General features: G+C 42.4%; 1 protein-coding gene across 7 annotated transcripts in view; it reads right to left on the bottom strand.

The window, feature by feature from the left end:
- The window catches only part of MEGF11 (multiple EGF like domains 11), a 252,326-nt gene that overhangs the window by 161,080 nt on the left and 77,378 nt on the right, over positions 1-13,868 (bottom strand). For all 7 annotated transcript variants that reach the window (XM_054273115.1, XM_054273113.1, XM_054273116.1 and 4 more), the window contains exon 6: positions 5,613-5,705. In XM_054273115.1, coding sequence (XP_054129090.1) covers positions 5,613-5,705 — 93 coding nt within the window. The remainder of the gene's footprint in view (positions 1-5,612; positions 5,706-13,868) is intronic.

Below are 13,868 nucleotides of genomic sequence, written 5' to 3'. Positions count from 1 at the left end.
AGCTGTTTACCTGATTACACCAGTTCAGCAGTGATTGAAGGGAGATGGGTGTTTTTTAAGTTTAAGGAAGAGCAAATTGTTAGAACTGAGAGACAGAAATCAATTCCACTCTGTAATTGCTATGGGAAGATCCTTCTATGAGCCTCACTGGAGTTTGATTTTGTACATTTGCATCTCTTTGCATGATGCAGTTGTCACTGAATCTGCAAATCACATCAAAATTAAGCTGTAATTTGAGCTTGGCTTAAATGAAAAGTGTGTTAAAACTTTGAAGTCCACATGCTATGGGTATGAAATCCTGTTTCAGCTAAAGCAATAATTAAGACTGGATCGCAATTGCAGTTTAACAACTTCAAACAGATCTTTAGAAATTGCCTCTAAACCCAGCAGCTGGAATGGCAAATGAAACACTTGGGCTGTGGTGGAAACAGGGACATTGTACCTGGTTCTGTGACCTCATCTTGGATACAGCAGTCACTGAGGTACAAACCCCACAGTGACAAGTCCCAGATGAGCCATGGGCAGGTGTCCCTCAGGGACAGGCTCTGGATCTAAGCAGTAGCCCACTAACAGCTTCGAGAGCTGTGGTCTTGCACCTTCACAACTCTTTGGTGGACTCTGGTGGTTTCCTGGTCAGTCCCTTCCAAAAAATCTGAGGATGAAAACTCAGCTAATGATTCTGGCAGATCAGCCTCCCACATGAATTTTGTTTGAGTCTGAATTCATGAACCAGGGATCTTTCCTTTGAACTTCATTTCCTCTCCAGAAATAGTTCAAAGCAGTTGGAGAGCATGAATGCCAAAACCAAGCCTGAAAACCACCACAGCCTCACTTTAAAACACTTCATTTTTCTCCTGAGAGTTCTGCTGTTGCTTTCCATGGCTTGTCAAACAACCCCGCTCAGATTTAGCACAGAATCTGCTGTTCCCATTCATCACGAGTCTCAGGACTGAGGCACTCCAGCTGCTCCAGGGCTATACCCTTAAAAGTGATCTTGCTGTGATGTTACAACAGCCTGTTGTTATGACCTTGGCTATTTTTGACAAAGAGATAAAGATGAAATAGGTTCTTGTTCCTAATGACAGCTTGTACAAAACATCCTTTCCAAGGAAAACTATGTTATCCATATGTATACCTTATGGATCAGCCTATGCCAGACAGCAGCACTATAATCTCTCTCCCCCAGGTGACACAGCAAGAAAAATGGTCTGGCTTTATTATGCCAACATCTCTTTAATTGCACTTTGGGAAAGTACTGTGTTTTCTCTCAAAACTAAAAACAAATCAAACACTTTGAAAACCGCTTTATTTTTTCACTACAACCTCTGTGTTTGTTTGCTTGGAAATTTCTCAAACTGGCACACACAGTTTTGGAAGATTTTTGCTTTTAATTCGGGATTCTTGCCTGGAACTTTCTTTTTTCCTACCTGTTGCCCCTTTTTCAAGAATGCCCTATTAAGCAGAAAGATTTCTGTGACCTTCCTCACAATAAATAATGCTCATGAGAGTCAAATTGGTCTTCAATAAAATTACCTGATTAACATCTTGAAAGAAAGATCACCTTATTCCTCACAGGCCTGATGATTTCAATTAAAGCTTTGTATTAATTTCACTGAAGTTTTTTAGCTGTTCCTTCAAAACTAATTGAACAACCACCTAAATACTTAAAGCAGATGAAAAACTTATCCTATTTGTGTAAGGATAAGCTTAAATTCTTTGCTGGATGGTGGCCTAAGGGCCTGTAAATGCAGATGGCTGTGAGCAAGACCAAGAAGAGGCCAGGTAACCACCAACAGGCAATTATATCCCCGCAGAACTTCAAGCCTGTATATCATACTGTTTGAAGCTAATTGCTTTGAAATAATTGGAAAGGTGAGCAGGTAAGTCCACACAGAGCATTTGCAATCTTGCTTTGTATTTAAAAAACCAACAGTCCAGATTGCATGGACAAAACAGGCATGATTCAATAAAACAAGTTAAAAGGGAAGGGAAAGGTATGCAGTGGTCTTTAAAAAGGATTTTCCTTTTAATTTTTAGCATCATTAAAATGCTGAAAACATTTTGTTCAAGAGCTTCTTTAGTTAATACCTCATTACTTCTCTTTTTATTGTTATGGTAATCAAGCCTTAATATATTGCAGCTTTATAGCATGAAATCAAGGCTAGGCCTGTGGGCATGGACAGATGTACACCAGCATGCAGTAAAACACAGGTACAGAGACATGCAGAGCTGAATATGGCACTGGGGTTTTTTATAATTGTTTAGCAATTCATCTGAAGTTATTTTAACCTTGACAACAGATGAACTCTAACATGTACCATGATCAGTCACTGGAAAGCTGCACTGAAAAGCAAGTTTTGTAACTGTTGTCTTACAGGCTGGGTTCTAGGAAAGCATGAAACCAAGTCTGAGCAAGATGATTAAATTGTTTGCATGACTACAGGCTGTAGCTGTAACAATTCAAAACATTAAATTGAGAATATTTTAGCCAAGGGAGAATGGCAACGCTGGGGAACTGCATTTCACACCAGGACTTTGCCTCTCTGTGGGAAATTGGGGCTCAGTGTCAGCATTCAGACCCTCTCCAAGAAAGAGGAATATTCAGGTCTGACTTCTGGTTCTGAAGTGAACTTGGACCTTGTGCTGGAGCTTTGCTAATGGTTGAATTTCACCCATCAAATCAAGTGAAACTTAGAAATAACTTTTAGAAAGTTATAATGGCTGTGTCTGCAGGGTGTTGAAATTGTATCTCAGGAAGAGTGAGCACCCTTAGATCTTCCCTGAGTAAATGACAACACACGAGCCCCAGTGTCAGGGAGGCTCCCCTTCTCAGCAGTGCTTTCAGGAGAGATCACTCAGGAAACCATTCCAGCTCCATCTCTAAATTTAATTGCTAAATTTAAAGGGAGTGTTTTGGCTGGCAATCCCTCTCCCAGTGAAAGCACTTCAAACAGCCAACGTGAAAAGCAATATGCCTGTGACTGCATCAAATCCCTGATCCCGAGGGATGCCTTGGGAAGTTCTCCAGCCCCACGGGTTTGGGGTGGCACCACTGACCAGCAGCCTTGCTTTGTCCTGAGCACACCCTGCAGGAACATCCCAAACAGCCTTTGGCTCTGTGTGCCCTTCATTGGTTACCAACAGTCGTGAAGGAGCAGAAATAGGTACAGGTGACACATTATTCCAGTAGAAGTGAAAACTGTTTTCCACATTATAACTGGATAACAGTAAAATATGATTTAACACATGGATCATGTATCAGAAAAACGTGGCTAAGCTCAGATAGGCAAAGCTTCCAGATTCCCCCTTTCTTGGAAATACTGGGAGTAACAATGTGCTGTATTCAGCTGGAATCAGTGAGGGACCTCACTGTTCCTTTGAACCTTTGAATTTAAACAAAGTCTCCTAACAATGAATAATCCAGCCACCCAAATTTCTAGCACAAAGGTGAGCAGCTCTCAGGTGCAGTAAATCTGACTTTCCCTCCTAGGAGCATTTCACTGGGCAGAGCCTGGGGGATCAGACCCTGGGACAGGAACACGTGTTCTCCAGCATGTAACAAGGGGAATGAAAGACAATGGGCACTATAGGCCAGCAAACACACTAATTATATTAATAAAATGAAAGCTTAAATCTTGAAGCTAATCCTGGGCTATCATTTATAAAAGTTAACAGGGCATATTTAATTTAGGAATTGGCTAACACTTCTCTTTCCACCACTGAAACCTCATAAATGAAATATACTGGATCCCTGCCCAGTGCGGAAATAAAAGTTATGAATAATGTTTCTATCTCAATCATTGTCAGTGCTTTAATATTCCTAATTACTTTAAAAAGCTAAATATTCAATATAGGAAAAACCTTCTTTTTCTTTTATCTCCACTTGCAAGATTAGAGCAATTTAATAAGAGTCACTGGGTAGTTTTAGTCCACAAGACCATTCTGTACTTTGACATCTTATCCTTTCCTGGCCATTTTTACACAGATTGAAGTGCTTTTTACTCTGTGAGTGCACATGTGTATAAATGTGTAATCTGTATGTCCTTACTGTCATAGTCTTTTTATTATTATTTTTAACTTCTGTTAGTGTTCATGTACTATACAAATACTCAGTAGTAGGATAAACTAAATCTAGTACTATGAATAATAGTACATGAGTACTGTTACATAATGGTACATAACATTACATGAGTTCCTGAGAATCCATACAATATCTCACAGTTAATGTTGTGGAGTTTTTAAAATATTTTTAAAGATAGATATTCAATATATCATGATGCCCAGTTTTCCCCTTGTCTGCATTCCAGGAAATCCCAAAATGTTGCATTAAACCCCATAGTTTGGCCTTTGTTTCCATCCTTGCAATCATATAATCCCAGAACGGTTTGGGCTGGAGGGACCTCACTGATCATCTCATCCCAACTCCTGCAGGGGTGCCACCCCCACACCAGGTTACTCAGAGCTCTGTCCAACCTGCCCTTCAACACTCCCAGGGCTGGAGCATCCACATCCCCTCTGGACTGAAGTCCTTCTCCTTTCCTGCTCCCTCTTCTGCTGGAATATTCAGCAGAGCTGCAGACAAAACCCCAGGAACCCATTCAGGAATCTGCTGCCCTCAGCTTCTGGTTGTGTTCACCTTCAGGCACATTTACCTCCCATTCCCTTCTAATTCCTCCCTCTATAGATCCCTCCTCTGTTCCCTTCTTTTTCTTAAGATCCCAATCAATCTGGGAGAGAGGGAGGAAGCCAACACAAAACAAAACACCCATTCAGTTTCATTTCACAGCATCTCTACCCATGCAGCTTTATTTACTTGCCTGATGCACAAATTGACTCCATTTATCAAGCTTATTCCTGTTTTGTCAATAATGTCTCAGGCCTGTGTTACGTCACACTCGGATGTTTGTGCCTGCTCCATTCCAGCATGAACCAACCACTTCAACTCACCGTGCCCAATTAAGAGAGTTTAACAAACACAGCCTTGCCAGCTGAAAGAATTGAAAGCCTCAAGTGTGGATTAATTTCCTAGCAAAAGGTGCAGAACACCCAACTCCCATTTCCCTGACTTTGGAAGTATGGATTTAAGGAATGGATTGTAAGTCAGAGGAGAGAATCTGGGCTGCCTGAAAAGTCAATGGCAAAACTCCCCCTGGCTTGAACAGGACAAGAATTCTATCTGGAGAGAGTGCTTTCCAAACAGCTCCAACACTCCACAGAGTATTTCATGAAGAATGTGCTGTATTAAAGATTTGAGAGAGAAAAAATTCTTTCTAGAGCTCTATTATCTGCACTGGTGTCCTAATAACAGGACCAAAAGCATTAAGAGCATCCTCCACTGCATTTCACATTTCTTTGCAAAACACAACCAAAAAAGTCCAATGTCATTATCCTGGGAAAGGGTATTTTCACATATTCATAGAACCACAGAATGATCGGGACTGAAGGGACCTTAAAGGTCATTTGTTCCAGCCCAATATGAACTTTTACAAAATAACCAGCAGACAACACTCATTTTTCCATTCAAATAATCCAAGTTCTAAGGCCACTGCTTTGTAATACCTGGTTTTTAATAGCAACACATATTTTTATCATATTTTGGTATCTTTACTCACCACTTGAGCAATCAGTCCCTCCCCAGCCTGGTTCACAGTGACACGTGTCAGGAGAGACACATCTTCCATGCACACACTCCTCTGTGCACAGTGCTGTTGAGAGGAAACAACACACAGCATTGTAAACATATTAAGTGGTTGCTAAACATACCCTAAACAATGCCTTAGAGAGCAATATTTTGTTTAAAAATATTAAACAGAGCAAACACACACACAAAAATTACTCACAAGATTTAATTATTGCTAAGTGACCAAAATAAAATATAGGTCTCTTGACAGCAATAAATTCATTTGTCACTTCAGCCCTGCAATGAAAAACTCACACACCAGAAATTCCTTTGGTTGGCAGTTTTGCTTCGTAATAAAGTTTTTACCAAACTGACATTTATTATTATTATATTACAGAACTGCAGCTTCTTATATCGCACTCAAATTGCAACTGCTCATAAGACAAAATGGAGCTCAGTCTTGAAAGTATATTAAGATCCAAAATAGATTTCATTTAAAAAACAGCTCCAGGAAAATAAATAATTTTACTCCATGATGCAGTGGCTGTAAGTGCATTTTTGTCTTTTCAAGGTCAGCCAGTGTTCCATAACTACAGTTCTCTGTGTCACTGGTTTAATACTGGAAGTTCAATATCCTCAAGTTCAAACCAAGACAAACAGGTTGGCTGAGGAACAGCTCATAGATTTTAGGATTCTCTTTTCCTGTGCTGTTTCAGTGTCTTGACAGCTTCCAGTGTGTGCCCATCACATACTAAAGAGCCTGGACAGCACTGAATAACTGCTTTAAAGACTCAACTTTGTTGCTTACTACCTTGTTTTCATTTTACCACTGAGGACACTGCCAGAAACTCCTTGTGCCAGAGACTCAAATGGGACAGTTAAGCTGGAACACATCATTTCCATCTCGACCAACGTGTATGAGTTGTTGAAAATATGAAGCAGTGGCAGTGAGGTCACTGTATTAAATTGTATGTACATATATATAAAATACATTATTTAGTTCATATATAATCTATGGTCATATAACCTGTGTTTTTATATCAGGTGGGAATTGTGGGTATTGAGTTTACTCAACCAAGAACTGCCTGAAGTTTTAGGTTACTGATCCTGAAGTTGGGTAACTTGGTCCTGAAGTTACTGCACTACAAAAGACTTATCCCAAGACAAAGATAATTCTTTCCTGTTCACACCAAGGCTGATTTGGGAAGTAGCTTTGGGGTGCTATAGTGAAAATGGAGCTGAACCACCCAATTCCTTTGAAATCAGCCAGCAAAGCTTCTGGAAGTTTCCCTGATCGGCAGGTGGAATGAAAGCTGGAGCCCTTTCAGTTCCCAGATCCCTCCCACACCAAAAGTTCTCCACCTCTGCCTTGTCACTTGGAATGACTCCTGCTACACCTGACACTGCTTGGGCTCCAGACTGGGTCACACCTTGGACCCACACCCAGCTGCCAACAAAGCTCACGGAAACATTTTGCTGCCTATTCTCTCGTTGGATCATTGCAGACCAAACCCACTGAGCTGTTCACAAAATATTTAAATCCAACATCAAAATGCAGGTGAACTTAGAATAATCCTGTGGGACAAACTTTCCTGCTCTTTATCCAGCAGATCCCACGTGACCAGTGATTAGAAGGCTGCCTCGTTAAAATGACTGTAAGATCTTTCTAAATTAATCATTTCCTTTCTACGTTTGCTGCATGTCAAAAATGCAATTTATTCTTATTCCATATCTTGTGTTTAGACAGTATTGCAGTGGGCATGAAATATTCATAGCTAATCTCTAGTCACTAATTGTCCTAATCTTTTGTGCATTTATTTTACTCGAGTTAGGCCTTCTGGAGACAGTGAAGCATCCTGCTCTACAGCTGTGGGATGAAATTCAGGACAGGATATTAGATAAACAGGATATTTCAATCAAAATATACACACCTTCCTAGAATCATTTGAAAATGGCTGGTTATCCAGAACAAGGAGAAGTTCACATATAGAACAGTCACAAATTTATAGGTTTTCATTTAAACTACAGTGAGCTAAAAGATATAGGATATGCTGGAATGGAATAGGGATACCTTGGGAATTGTGTCCTGCACAGCTTTGATTTCTCATTGATGTGACATCCTAGTTGCATAAGAGATGTGGAAGTCAAAACAGAGATTTTGCTGTTGCTTGTATGGACATTTGCAATAATAAATCACTCTGCCATGTAAAATGTGCAGCATTTTTTACCCTTTTAACTCGGCCACGTTCTCACCTCAAGGCAAATATTGTGAGTGAGAAGGTTCATGGGGGACTGGTTCTTTACTCTTCCAAATAACAGAACTCCTCCACATTACTGCTTTAAATTTAGCTGATTTCCACACAAATTTATCACACCTCAACTATGTTAACATAAATATGAAATAATAGTAACTAATTAGGCAAGGAAATTTCCTTGATCACTTGTCTAGCTGCAGTCCTATGGGAAGAGTGCAACATGAGACTTAGCAGCAAGACTCAAGAGAGAACTCATTCTAAAGCACTCAGACACATGAAAAATAATAAAAAATATATTATAAAGAACTGTATCCTTGTTTTCAGGTGTTCTGAAGTCCCACATCGCCGAAGATGATGATGTTTAATGAGCAATTAAAGATTCAAGTAAGGTGAAGATGCTTCTTGGAACCGTGGGCTGTCTCATCTCTGGTTGATTAATTGCTAAACAAGCACTGTGAGCTCAGAGCTCACTAGTGACTAATTCCAAGTGTGGGGGTCACAGAAAACCCCCTTTTTTAAACAGGGAAGCTTTGACAGAAGTAATTTTACTTAAACTGGCAAACAATCAGACTCATGCACTGACTGATTCAAATTAGGCTTATAAAGGTCATATTAGGGTACAGCTCTAAAGTTTTACCATAGCAAATAAAATTTGGAATTTCTCCTATAAAAGGGAAGTCTTGCCTTGCTCAAGTCTTTAGAGTTTAAATTAATTTTTCATTCTATTAACATTCAACATAATAGGATACAATGGTCCCCAAGGCATTCTTCATAATACACTTTGTACAGTGGTTTGCAAATGATCCTACTAGTTAATGGAACTATAAAAATTACTTGCACATAAAGGTCAAGAAAAATAAAGATAAGTACATACTTTCTGACACTGTCCTGTTCAACACTCAGCTAAAGGCCCCTGGAGTAAAGAAAACTTGTCCTAATGCAAGGAATATAATTCCTCCCAGTATAATAGCCCGAGCACTTCAACCTTTGGAATTCCAGACTTTTTATGTCTGCATTTTCCCTCGACCACTTCACTTGAGAAATCCAGCACCTCATTGATCAGTGTGTTATTAGCATTCTTGGCATGAGTTTGACATCAGTTTGTAGTTTGATTCAGCCTGGTAATAAAATGACCTACATCAAAGCCCTGCCAAAATGCCATCTTTGTCGCAATGTGTTTAGCATGAGTTATTTGCCCACATTCAAGGTTACACAGCAACTGCTCCTTATCATGCAATAAAGGCAACAAAAGGGTTCTGTAACAATCCATTTGATGCTTATCACTTACTTTATAATTACAGACTGGGCTTTTTTTAACATATAAGGTCAATCCTCAGGGAAATAGACCTAAAGATTAAACTCTTTTCACACCTGGAATGGCTGCACTGAGGAATGGATGTTAGAGAAACGGATTCTACTAGTGCTTATTCTTTAATTGTTGCCCAGAATTTGAATTCAGATATGATAAATGGTTTGTCTGTGTCTCCTCTCCACAAAGGTGTGAAGTGCCCAGAATATTGCAATGAGGAGAAGGGCTCAGTGGAGCAGACTGCAGAATATTTCCACTGCAGAGTTCCTTCAGCTAAGGGGCACCACAGGGAGTTCATCCCAGACAAAAGCAGGGATGGAGAACTGCTCTCTCTTCCTTGATGCTGCATTCCTCTGTATGGACCCAAATCATGATGTTGCAGGGTTTAACTTTGTTGTTACACCCTCTGTGACACCCTGCTCATCACATCATCCACCCACTGACTGCTGGCACCCACCCAGCTCCACAGAGGTTCAGGTGCATTTAGGGAAGAGTTTCATCCTAGGGAAAAGTATGGAGTGATTAACAAGGAAAAATTTTCCTTGTCCAAAAATATAACTTGTACATTTGTTTCACAAAAGACAGAGTCACAAACAACCTAATTTGTGCTTGCACTGGAGTGTGGTAACATTTGTGGTGGTACTTAGAACCTGTGGGAGTTCACAGCTACCGACCCAGCAACTTCCATCTGCCATTGTCCCACTTTGCCATGCCAGACACACAAAATCCCTCCAAAACAAAGAGCAGGGTAATTACAAAGTGTGAAGGACCCAGAACAGAAATCAGGAATCACTCCTTGGGCTGTGCTGGCTCAGGGCAGCGCGTGCTGCAGGAGAGCCGTGCCGGAGCATTCCGTACACGACGGAGTTTCCTGGGCTCTGTGGGACTCCTGCCCAGGATCACAGAGCAGCCAGGAGGTGACAGAAAGCATAAATAACTGGAGATACATTATGATAATGGAAAACATTGCTAAATGGAGATATGGATGCTGCTATGAGACACAATGAGAAATTCAGGCACTCTCCTGGAACTGCACAGAATGAACTGGTTTATTTGGACTGCACACATGGCACAAGGTCATTGCCTCAAAATATCTTCTTTTCTCTGTGTTACCTCTGCCAGCTTTTCTTCACTATACACTGATCTTGCCTAAACTCTGACCAATTTCATTTATTTTCTGTTAACCAATGGTAAACCTGTTTTTATTTCTTTAAGTTGCTGGTATTTACCTTCAGGTTATTTAACCAGTTTGCCCTATGCTTGATAGTTGTTGGACTAAACAAAGCAGAAATTTATTGGAAAAAGTGATGTTTTCCTTAAATATTTAATACATGTCCCTAAAATAATTTGGGCCATTTTAGCCCATTCCTCCATTCCCTCATGCCACTTTTAGGGAAAAGAGTGGTTTTGTTGGGTGAAATAGTATGTCCAGTGGTTTCAGATAATGCAGAGAGGTCAAAGTAGATGAAAAAAGATGAAAAAGATTCTTGCTCCTTATCCATTAGGAATCTGTTCACTCAGGGCCTCTCTGGTGCTTCCATCCTAATGTACTGGCCTGGCTCCAGCTTGTGCTGAGTCTACAGTATCAGCTTCATTAGATAAGCCTGCAGTCAGCTTTTGGCTGTGCTCAGGAAAGGGAGCTTGCATAGCACAAGAAAGATGACTACAGCTAATGCATCCAGGTAGGTTTTCCTCATTCTTAGATTATTGCTTATTTGTGGAATGGATGATTTCCTCCCTAAATCACTGACTTTCCATCAGGAATCAAGCTGATTAGATGGTTTCCTGGATAATTGCTTCAATGAAGTGGGATAATAGCTCTTTGCATTGCTTAATGTCTATTTCTGTGGTCATCACTCAGGATACATCCATTAATTTATCACCTTGGAAAGCACTTTCATGCAAGGTTTAACAACTTCCAAAGATGAAGAGATCTCAAAGCCTGCTCAGGCTTTGAGGAATTTATTGTTTCAGTGCATAGCAACCCTTCTTTTTCATCTTCCCATGAAAGTACCAGCGAAAAACACAAACCCAAAGAGATCAATGTGAGCAAAGGAAAGATGAGACTGATGCAGAGCAGATAACATCAGCGGGTCACAAGATCAGCTCCTTTTCCTGTAGGTGCAATTCCAGCACTTCTTTTGCAGGTGTGGAATGAGACACTCTGCATCAATGCAATCAGAACAGAATCAATGGTCTTTTTGTTGTCAGGGCCATGGGGATCTCTGGCCATTGCCTCAGTGAGGTATTGATCTGTTCCAGGTTGTGTTATCCTCATCCTGACACCCGGCCAAAGCTCAGGGATTAGGCCAGACATGACTTGTGGGTGGCTGAAGGAAAAGAACTGTGGAGATCCATTTGGAGGATTTTGTCTTTTCCCAAGAGCAGGATTTGACATGTGTCGGTGTCATCACTGACAACAGATCAGTAAATCCCTGTATCCATTTGCTGGGACATGAAGATTTGTTAATAAGCATAAACTCCATAGTAGTTTTTACCCTTTCTATCAGCAGATAAAGAACAGCCTGGGGTTCTGGTCGCTATCAAGGTGAACACAGAGCCTTCCACATTTCTGAGTGTCCCAGGCTTGTGACATGGACTAGTTTAGGGGTCCTGGAATAATTCCATACAGATCTCAATGTTTCAGACTCCAATGGCCCTTCAGTAGGAATGCTCACAGTTTACTGTCACTGGAGGAGCTGGCACTGATGAGAACCTCCTTCAGTCCATGCTGCAATCTGTTGCTTTAGGCCTTACTCTAGGGAGTGAATAGGGAAGTAAATTGTGCCAGGGGAAGGGCAGGGTGGGGAAGAGACTGCCACTTGTTCTGTGTGCTCTGAGACTGGTGGGCACAGTTTGGAATCCCAGTCTGGCTGGTTCTGAGGAGCAGCTGAGCTGGAGCAGCACATCCCTGAGACAGGAATGGCATCGCATCACTGACCATAAAACAGTGACAGTGACAGAGAAGTTTAGAGCCCGCAAAAGGAGAGGTCGGGGGAATCACACATTTAACAGAGTCTTTGTGGCATTTTGATGCCCCATTGGTTTCCTCTGCTCTGGTGGAGAGAGGGAATGGGAGATAGCGCTCACCATTTAGTGCTGTCTGAGTGAGAGCTGCAGAGCAGCCTCCTCGTAGCAGCAAATGTCAGAGAGCACGACTGGGGTCAGGAAGCTGAACTCTGTTGTACCTTTGGCTGTGTTAATAAAAAAGTGCAGGAGCTGAAGGCACAAAAAGGGATGGTGGAAAGGCACTAAGAGACTCTGAGCACTCAAGTGCATCTGCCCTGCAAAGTGGACAGGTTACAGGGCTGGGTAAGAGCAGCAAAGGCAGGAGGGGGTTCAGTGTACGAAGGAGGCAAATCCTGCAAGAAAGACAGTGCCTGATGCAAACAGCTCCTGACTAACTCACACCTCAGACCAAGGTCAGACACATCCACACAGGGACTCCTGCTCAGCCCCCAGGGCTCCAGAGGAATCAGGACACACCAGAGCCTGGGCTTGACCTTGGGGCAAAGAGAGAAATTCCTCCTTCTGGTGAAATCCTGACGCTCTAATGTGAGTTACACTCCCAAATACCTTACCACTTTGTTGGGGGTTAGGATTTTTTCTTTTGTTTCTTTCTTTCATGGAATTTTGTCCCATCTGTTGCTAAGAGACAATAACGACCAGTATTTAAGACAGATTAAAGAAATGGCCAAAGTAGGGGAAGGGTGCAGCTGCTGCTGTCTTACCTGTGGGGTTTTCTCTTCTGTCAGATCGGTGAGGAGACAGGCTGCGGCCATTGTGGGGAGAATTCACCACCACGGTGAGGGGTGAGGCTCTGTCTCCTGCTGTCTGCTCCCACAGCGAGTGAAGCTCTGCTTGTGGGAGCAGCTGTTGCACTGGAACCTTATTAACACCCTGTCTCAGTAAAAAAAGGACCCTCACCATCTCGGGTCCCTCAGGGGAAACTCCTTTCGGCCTCCAGAGGAGCCTCTCCAGGCCGTGTTCAGCGGCTCGGCTGCTGCGGCCCAGCCCCGCCATTTCTCTGCCACTGCTCCAGGTTTTCTGGATTTTACACTCCCTGCTGGACACCCCGCAGTTCCTGCTACAGCTGCAGAGTTTCTGATACATTTATTTTGCTACTCTGGGTCTGCTCACCCCTGCCCTCCCAGCGCTTTGCTGCTGCGGCCCATTTCACCATCCAGCTCGGCCGCCATCGCCTCATGAGGGAGAAACGCGGCCGAGCCCGCGCCACAGCGCCCCCTGCTGGCCCGGCGGTACCGCCCTGCCCGGCCGGGAGCCAGCAGCGCCCCCTGTGGCTGTGCCCGGAACTGCACCCATGGGGAAGCACCCGCGGCCAGGAGCGCCTGGGCTGGGTTTGGGCTCTCTCGCTGTTGTTTGTTTGCCTTGGCACACACACTAATAAAAAACTCACTCCTCTGCCCCTCTCTTTGCCTGAAAACCCCGTAATTTCAAAGTTATAATAATTGGGAGGGAAAGGGTCATGTTCTCTGTTCCAAGGGAGGTTTCTGCCTTGCTTGGCAGACACCGGTCTTTCAAACCAAGACAGTTTTAAGGCTCAGTCTTTCTCATTGCCTTCACAGAAAGTGAATTGGAGTCCAGAGAGAACTCATCAGGGAGCAGCTAAATATTGACGATTGTTGATCCTTTGAGGCCTGCAACCAATTTTATGCATTTTCTA

Source organism: Melozone crissalis, unplaced genomic scaffold, assembly GCF_028551555.1.
Source record: "Melozone crissalis strain CALT ecotype California unplaced genomic scaffold, PUWL_Pcris_2 ptg000014l_1, whole genome shotgun sequence".
NCBI lineage: Eukaryota > Metazoa > Chordata > Aves > Passeriformes > Passerellidae > Melozone > Melozone crissalis.
The sequence above is the reverse complement of the archived record's forward strand: the minus strand, read 5'-3'. Positions and strand labels throughout refer to the sequence as shown.